The sequence below is a fragment of the Drosophila miranda genome, chromosome 3, assembly GCF_003369915.1.
Source record: "Drosophila miranda strain MSH22 chromosome 3, D.miranda_PacBio2.1, whole genome shotgun sequence".
Taxonomy (NCBI): Eukaryota; Metazoa; Arthropoda; class Insecta; order Diptera; family Drosophilidae; genus Drosophila; species Drosophila miranda.
In genome coordinates, this window is record NC_046676.1 from 10,743,306 (window position 1) to 10,751,246 (window position 7,941).

General features: G+C 46.2%; 2 protein-coding genes across 10 annotated transcripts in view; one reads left to right on the top strand and one right to left on the bottom strand.

Annotated features, from left to right (window-relative positions):
• LOC108160207 (transcription factor collier) overlaps positions 1–5,906 on the top strand; it is a 27,253-nt gene extending 21,347 nt beyond the window's left edge. Inside the window, exons 6-12 of one of the 8 annotated variants that reach the window (XM_017294049.2) lie at positions 1,396–1,477; positions 1,560–1,740; positions 1,951–2,232; positions 2,325–2,472; positions 2,547–2,836; positions 3,333–3,782; positions 4,090–4,182. In XM_017294049.2, the coding sequence (XP_017149538.1) occupies positions 1,396–1,477; positions 1,560–1,740; positions 1,951–2,232; positions 2,325–2,472; positions 2,547–2,836; positions 3,333–3,472 (1,123 nt within the window). In that variant the 3' untranslated portion in view covers positions 3,473–3,782; positions 4,090–4,182. Of the gene's footprint in view, positions 1–1,395; positions 1,478–1,559; positions 1,741–1,950; positions 2,233–2,324; positions 2,473–2,546; positions 2,837–3,332; positions 3,783–4,089 lie in introns of all 8 variants that reach the window. The other 7 variants (XM_017294042.2, XM_017294043.2, XM_017294047.2 and 4 more) reach the window with 7 other exon arrangements.
• Positions 5,579–7,731, bottom strand: LOC117188051. Of its 2 annotated transcripts, none has more exons than XM_033391270.1 (2): positions 7,392–7,731; positions 5,579–6,329 (listed from the first exon to the last, which is right to left on the bottom strand). In XM_033391270.1, the coding sequence occupies exons 1-2, from the start codon at positions 7,633–7,635 to the stop codon at positions 5,737–5,739; spliced, it is 837 nt and encodes a 278-aa protein (XP_033247161.1). In that variant the 5' UTR covers positions 7,636–7,731; the 3' UTR covers positions 5,579–5,736. The 2 variants fall into 2 exon arrangements, with proteins under 2 accessions (XP_033247161.1, XP_033247162.1); XM_033391271.1 differs by lacking the exon at positions 7,392–7,731 and adding an exon at positions 6,545–6,896.
• Between the last annotated feature and the right edge of the window lie 210 nt (positions 7,732–7,941).

Genomic DNA, 7,941 nt, shown 5'->3' on the forward strand with positions numbered 1-7,941 from the left:
TCCTGTCAGGATATTTTGAAAACATTGTAATCCAAGCGTGAGAGGGGCACGGTGGTGCCTCTTCCGAGAAAGTCAATTAACTGCCCATAAAGATGCAGGGCGATGATGGGTGCTCGTCCTCGTCCTCCATCAAGTGAATGATCCTCCTCAATAGCCACTCGATACGTATTCAAATTTCAGTGCAGTTGCATCTGTGAGCGTTTCCACGCTACGCTGTAACTCGATATTGCATCTGACAGATACATGGCTCGCCCTCTCGGGGGATGTGTGTCTGTGTTCTCCCAGTCTCTCAGTTCTCATCGATTCTCTGGTCTGCACATCTGTTTCCCGATTTCGATGAACGCCACGCGCGGCCTTTAAGCTACAGAAATTATACAATTCTGATTCTTTATATACGAATTGGTATAAATTCGCTTATGATTCATTAGGGGGCTGTGTGAATGGAATCTGGCCTCGGTTTGATTCATTTTCATTACTTTTTTATCAGCTTGAAATTGAAATTCGTTTATTTTTGGGCATATAAAAATACATTTCTTATCGAATTTCGTGTTTGCTGAATGGTTTTTAATGGTCTGAGATAAGCTTGGCTTTTTATTCTCTAAAAATTCCCCCTGCGATCCTGGCCGACCCCCTCCCACAGAGCACGGACATATGCAGATGCTTCCCCGCTGGTTAACACCTCCTCCGCCCTCCCTGCTAATTTGTCCAATTTGTCGAGTGGGAAACAGCACAAAAAACAGAGAGAAAAAAAATATGATGAAAATTGGTGGGCCACCCGCTGATACGAAAAGGAAGGAAAATATTATTTGTGCAAATAAAATCAGTGGGGGAGAAGTGAGGGAAGGGATGGGATGGGATGGGATGGGCTGGACGATAGGGCCCTATCATGTCGCGCCGCCGGATGCATAAAAACATTTTCGCCATTTAAATGCGCCACTCACGGGTGTCAATTTCCAACGGGGCACGGATCCCGGACCAGCCGCAGGACACTCGCCGGCTGTCGGCCCTGCAAGCCACTTATCGCATCCGTAGCCCCCGGGCATGGCATCGCATCGATTGGACAACAAGGGGCAACAAGGGGCACGGCACTCGAACTTGCCGCAGGGCCAACATCTGCTTGAAAAACAAGCAAGTGGCACTGGCAAGTGCGGCTGGGCAGGGGGGCAGGCAGCAGGCAGCAAAAAGGCGAAACCCGTGATTAGCAGCTCATAAAGCCGCATCCGAAGCCGTCATAAAGAGACTTAATTTGAAGGCAGCACAGCAGCCCGATTGAGAGGCAAAGGGGAGGGGAATACAGCAAAGAATAATCGTAGAAGTTGGGATTTCTTGAATTTCTTTTGCAGTGCCGAGTTTATTGACTAATTTTCCCCCCATGAAACTTTTCATTGCTTTCAGGTTCTTCCTGAAGTTCTTCTTGAAGTGCAATCAGAACTGCCTGAAAAACGCTGGCAACCCGCGGGACATGCGCAGATTCCAGGTGAGTGGCGATGCCTAACCAAGAATCGATGATGATCGGTGCTAATCGGCGACTCTCTTCGCCCCCTTCTCCCCTTTTGCAGGTGGTCATCTCCACACAGGTGGCCGTGGACGGACCACTGCTGGCCATCTCCGACAACATGTTCGTGCACAACAACTCGAAGCACGGACGGAGGGCCAAGCGGCTGGACACCACGGAAGGTACAGGCAACACATCCCTGTCCATATCCGGTCACCCCCTAGCGCCCGACAGTACCTACGATGGTCTGTAGCAAAATTCCAATTATTCCAAACACTTTTTTTCGTTTTACGTAGCCAGCCCCGCCACCCCAGCAATCCCCCCCCCCCCCCCCCCCCCCCATGGCCGAAAGACATGCCCCCTTTTTCATTTTGTTCGTAGCAATTGGCAGATCCAAGAGGAAGGCTTCTTTGGCGGCACCTTACTCATCTCGAAACCATTTGAATCCATTGCAGGTCTCTATCCGCCCCTGCCGGTGGCCACGCCCTGCATCAAGGCGATCTCCCCGAGCGAGGGCTGGACCACGGGCGGCGCCACAGTCATCATTGTGGGCGACAACTTCTTCGACGGCCTCCAGGTGGTCTTCGGGACGATGCTCGTGTGGAGCGAGCTGATCACCTCGCACGCCATCCGCGTCCAGACCCCGCCCAGGCATATACCCGGCGTCGTCGAGGTGACGCTCTCCTACAAGAGCAAGCAGTTCTGCAAGGGATCGCCCGGACGCTTCGTCTATGTCTGTAAGTGGTCGTCACCCTCCTCCTCCAGCCATCCCACGCTGCCCTTCGCCTAGTCCATGCCTAACCTTTCGATCCCTTTCTCGCGCTCCAAGCAGCTCTCAACGAACCCACAATCGACTACGGATTCCAGCGCCTGCAGAAGCTCATTCCGCGCCACCCCGGCGATCCGGAGAAGCTGCAGAAGGAGATCATATTGAAGCGGGCCGCCGACCTGGTCGAGGCCCTCTACTCAATGCCCAGGTAAGACCATCTCTGCCCCGAGTCCCCCGTCCACAGCCTCTCACTCTCTCCCTCTCTGCACCCCTTGCGCGCAGCAGATCTCCGGGCGGCTCCACCGGCTTCAACTCGTACGCCGGACAGCTGGCCGTCAGCGTCCAAGACGGCACCGGCCAGTGGACCGAGGACGACTACCAGCGCGCCCAGTCGAGCAGCGTGAGTCCCCGCGGCGGCTACTGCAGCAGCGCCTCCACCCCCCACAGCTCGGGCGGCTCCTACGGCGCCTCGGCCACCGCGGCGGTAGCAGCCACGGCCAACGGCTATGCGCCCACACCCAACATGGGCACCCTCTCCTCCTCGCCGGGCAGCGTCTTCAACTCCACGTCAAGTAAGTAGACCGCCTCCCCCGTAGAACTAAGATCTGAAGGGTGAAGGGAAAACCATTTGTCAGTTCTACGGATAGTAGTAGGGAAAAGATCTAGAGAGAAAAAGAGACGAGAAGGTGTAGAAGGCCTGAAAGAAGATCTTGATTGAATAAAGCAAAGTACAGTATCGAATGAGGATAAACCACAAAGGATGAAAGGGATATCTCCTATAACAAGATAGAAGACACAAAACAATGTTTCAGAAGAAGTTTTCATAGAGATTCATAACTCTGATGTTTCGATAGAACAGATCTTTGTATAGGCGGCCAGCCATAATCGCTTCAGAGTCCCCAGAACTTTTATTGAGTTGATTATACCTTTTCCGTTTGTATAAATCTCACATGAATTCCACCCACTCCCACTCCCACTCCCAATCATCCCCATCCTCATTCCCCCAAACAAACAAAGTGAACAAAGTATGCTCAGCAAAAGTGCATTTTCCGCCATTAATTTCAACAGTGTCCGCCGTGTCGTCGACGTGGCATCAGGCGTTCGTGCAGCATCATCATGTGGCCGCCGCCCATCCGCACCACTATCCGCATCCCCACCAGCCGTGGCACAATCCGGCCGTGTCAGCAGCCACGGCGGCGGCCGTTTAAGGACCTGCAGGCAGCAGGAGCTCATCGAAGAGCCAATGGAGGCGTCCAGGCAGAAGGAGGAGCAGCAGGATTGGGAATGGGAATGGGCTGGAGTAACGACATTCTGTTAAAATTAAATGCTGCTGAAACACGCCCGCCCACACAGACACCAGCCCCCACCAACCCACCCACAGACAACACACAGCTGGGCAGACACCCACTCTTATCTATCGGCGAGGACGCCCCACAATCTGTGCCTGTGGCTGAGCACCGACAAAACTAAACACTTCCACCTACAAAAAAAAACACCACAGACAACACACGATTAACGGTATTTATAATTTGCATTATCCCAATATTTCTAACTACGATTAAGAACAAGAACCCCCAAAAATATTCTGATCTACTAAAAACTGTCTCTCTGGTGGGAAAGATCAACGTAGATAAGGAAAAGCTCACATTTGTATATTAACTCTATTATAATTTCATTCATTTTAACGTTTGCCCAAAGATAGGAAACTTTCTTCTTAGGAAAATGCATTTCCCTTAACCTAAACGCAGACACATACCATACATACAAACATCTTTGATAATTCCCAACTAATTGTAATTAAATTTTTGTATTCAACTATTTCTAGGAGTGAGCAGCCTGAGTTTCAATCCCTTCGCCCTGCCCACCTGCAACACCCAGGGCTACAGCACCAGCCAGCTGGTGACTTCAACCAAATAATATTACCACTAAATGAGGCTATTGGCAGGCCACCAATAATCCCCTCCCCCCACCCCAACCAATCCGGAGTTCCAGATATCCGAAATAAGCAGAAGCTCGAAAGTGCAATAACCAGAAAATAGAGAATGGTTCCAAAATTCAAAAACACTTTATCAATATATGTAGTTGTATATTTTGTCGATTGATTCCCGTTTTTGATTGTGTTTGAATATGCCTCGGCAATAGATATAGATACATACTAGATACTTACATACATACATATATATAATACCATATCAGAGTAAAGGAAATACATATGAAATCCGGGGGGTCGGCAAGGGCATATCATGCCAGGGGGGGCCCCGAAATTTGATTAAACTCTATGTACATATATATACTATATAGCACACCTAAATGAAATATATCATAGCTATCGGATCTGTGAATAGGGGAAATTATACCAATTTATATAACCATGATGATTGAAAATTATACGAATGCAGATATACCAAAACAGATGAAATTTGAATTAACCTTTGGACATAACTAAATGCTTGTATACGACGACACCCGTCTGGATATGTACATATCCAGATACGAACTTATGGGAAATACTCTCAACTCAGCCAGAGAAAACCGAAATCAAAATGTTATATACCTAAATAGATATACATACATACATACACACTAAACACAACTTAAACATTTGCCGCATACATACATACATATCTAGCATAATACTTATTGCAAGAAATTTATACATACCACAAACTTTTGGCAAACATATCGTGCACTTAGTCCTAGCCATCTATCTCTCACAACAAAACAAAACACAAGCCATACATACATACGTTTTTGTATAATGCTCATCATATCCACAATTTGGAACGAAATTCATTCGGAGGAACACCAAATCATCATATGATATATATGTATACATTTTGCTATTCAAGTTTGATAAACTACCGATTTTTTGACTAGACTCTAAGCCTACGCCTAAGCCTAAGATATCTGGGTGCATATACAAACATATACATACATATATACGAATAGACACAGAAATGGGCATACGAGTACATCATAAGTTTATTGTTTATTAACCGATTTGTAGGAGTTTTATTGTAATCTGTATTATAATGTATTGTATGCTTGTACGTCTAGATCTAGATTTAGATCTTCACAAGAGCACTGTCGAAATCAGTGGGACAAAGCGAGAGGAATCGAATCCATATGCATATTTATAAGAATAGGCATAGACAGACCTTAGCCGCAAATCGATTTGTAAATTATAATATAATACAAAGAAATAATAATTATAAATCTAATCTAGCTACGCTCTCTGTTTTGTAAATCTTAACAAGTTATTTAAATAAAATTTATTTAAAATAAACGTCATACATATTGAAGATGTACTGTACTTTTTCTGCTATATCGCTCTTTTGCGTTTCTCTGCCAGATATTTATTTGGATGTTTATTTTTATCGTGAATAAAATTTTTACATTAATGCTGAAAGAATAAATGATTAAGTGGATCTACAGAATACATAAAGTCATAAACTTAGCCTACTTAATCTATTCATTCGTCCTTGCAGGAGGTGGCCTCCTCGCTTGTCTTGAAGATAACCTCCTGGATCTTGGCGCGCACATATAGCTTGCGGCTCAGCGACATCTGGCGCATGCTGGGCACAAGGCTCATGGCGAAGTAGTAGTCGTCGTCCTTGACATGTTCCTCGTGGCTCTGCTGAATGATGTAGCTCAGTTGCTCGCTGACCGAGGTCAGGCGGTCGATGGATGTCTCCAGGTTGTTCTTCAGCTGTTTGGCCGCGTTGGCCGTGTTGGTGTTCGAGGCCACCACAGTGGCCACGACTGGAGCACTGCTGATGGTGGCGCGGCTGTGGCCGCTGGGGTTCAGCACGGTGACCTTTTCGCCAGACTCGAGGGCGACCTCCTCCTCCATAACGTGTATGGGACTGTAGCAGAGCGGATCTTCGTTGTAGATAATGTCCTTGATGTCCTCGCTGATCCCATCGTTTTGCTCATACTCTTCCCACTTCTGCGGGAGTGCGCCGGTCTCGGCGACAAACGATGTGGACTGCCTTTCAATCTTCGGCTTAGCCACATGCACAGGCCCCCGCAGTAGCTTGGCCTTAGTTATTCGCACAGTTTTCTCTGCAATTATATGTATGCGATAGAGTGTTTGTTAATAAGATATGCGATACATTGAATCTCGTCGAAAAACATCAATAGCCACCAAGAGATGGCAGTCCACGATAGTTTACTTTACCCCAAGTCGGCCATAGCGCGCCCAATACTCGATAGCGCGTTCGACCTCCCGCCTAAAATGGTCACTTGCTGATAACTGTGCTGAAGTGATAGTTGTTTACCTTTTTTTATAATGGGAATTAAACGCCCCTGACGGCTCTGCACGGGATTTACGATCACCTCGTCGCTATGCTTGTGGCGCAGATGCGTCCACAAATTTGTGGTATTGTTCCCCTTTAAATTGCTGGCCATGCCACCACGCGATATATTATTTCCGCAATAGCGGCATATCGCAAAGTTTTCGCAGTCCTCGTTGATGTCGTAGTGCTGCCACACATTGCTCACGCGTCCCTTTGGCATCTTTAGATGTTAATTATGAATTAATTTGTGAAAAACTAAAATTTTCTCTACAAATGAAATGCCGATTATATTAGCGTTGCTGGCGTCAGTGTTGCAATGCTGTACCCGTTTTAGTGTTGCAAAACGTAAAAGTATAAGGGAGGAAAACAAAGAAACCAAAAATCAGAGCAAAAAAAAACAAAAAAAAGGATTGAATAAATAGCTAAATGCGCTCTATTAGTTGTATTTGCTAAATTTAATTTTACAATAGTCACAAATACATAAACTGCTACATACTTAAATACAAATTTGTTAGATTTTCTGTTGATGGGCAACCCTGATAATGGGCACTGACAAATTTTGTACATACAATTTGGTTCACTTATGTATGCCAGTATGTATGTATGTACGTCTATTAAACCCCAGAAAATTGTTACTTTTATTTGAAACACTTTTATTTGCAAAGAACGGAGATAGGTACATATCGGTCTCAGATTACGGTACTCAGAAGAGGCGGTCTCTGATTCTATCGCGATGGTAATGATCCGTGCCCCATCTATTCCGGGCACGGAGGGCACGCGTGGCAGTGAGGGACGTGACGTGCGTGAATATATCAGATCCTTAACTTACCGTTATTTGAGTTTGAGTGCAAGCATCTGTGCCGGAGTAAGCTTCCAGTGCCTGTCTTTCCACTATAGGATAGCAGATCTCCGCAGGTTTTACAGCAGGCGTACGGCTCTATTTTGTCGTCGCAGGAGACCAAGTTGAAAAACCTCCAGACGCAGCTCTTTGTATTCCTTGGCTCAACCAATTTACAACGCTTGTCGCCCGACTTGATGAGGCCCCGGAGCTCCGATTTCTTCTCGACGTGCATTGCAGAAGTTGGATTCACAAGAAAACAATCCCAAATAATAAAATTTACACAAATACAAGCAAAGCACGCATGTCACGACATTCAGTCACGCACAAAACAGTGCTGCAAACTGTATTTGCTTTTCGTCGGTGCATGGTGTGCGAGAAACGAGGTGCCGCCAATTGTTGCCAATAGTCAATTGGTTGGCGTAAACACATTTGAAATTGGTACAATTACAATGTCAGGGTTCACTTCCAAGAATATTTTGAATTAAGTGTTCAAATCGAATATCAAAGGGGGTATTTTGATATTCCACCGAAAATAATG

Excerpts from the sequence above, each read along its gene's own strand:
- LOC117188051 (XM_033391270.1), bottom strand. The coding sequence starts at position 7,635 with ATGCACGTCGAGAAGAAATCGGAGCTCCGGGGCCTCATCAAGTCGGGC. Across the intron at positions 6,330-7,391 it reads GCACTCAAACTCAAATAACG|AGAAAACTGTGCGAATAACT; the intron begins GTAAGTTAAGGA and ends ATATAATTGCAG.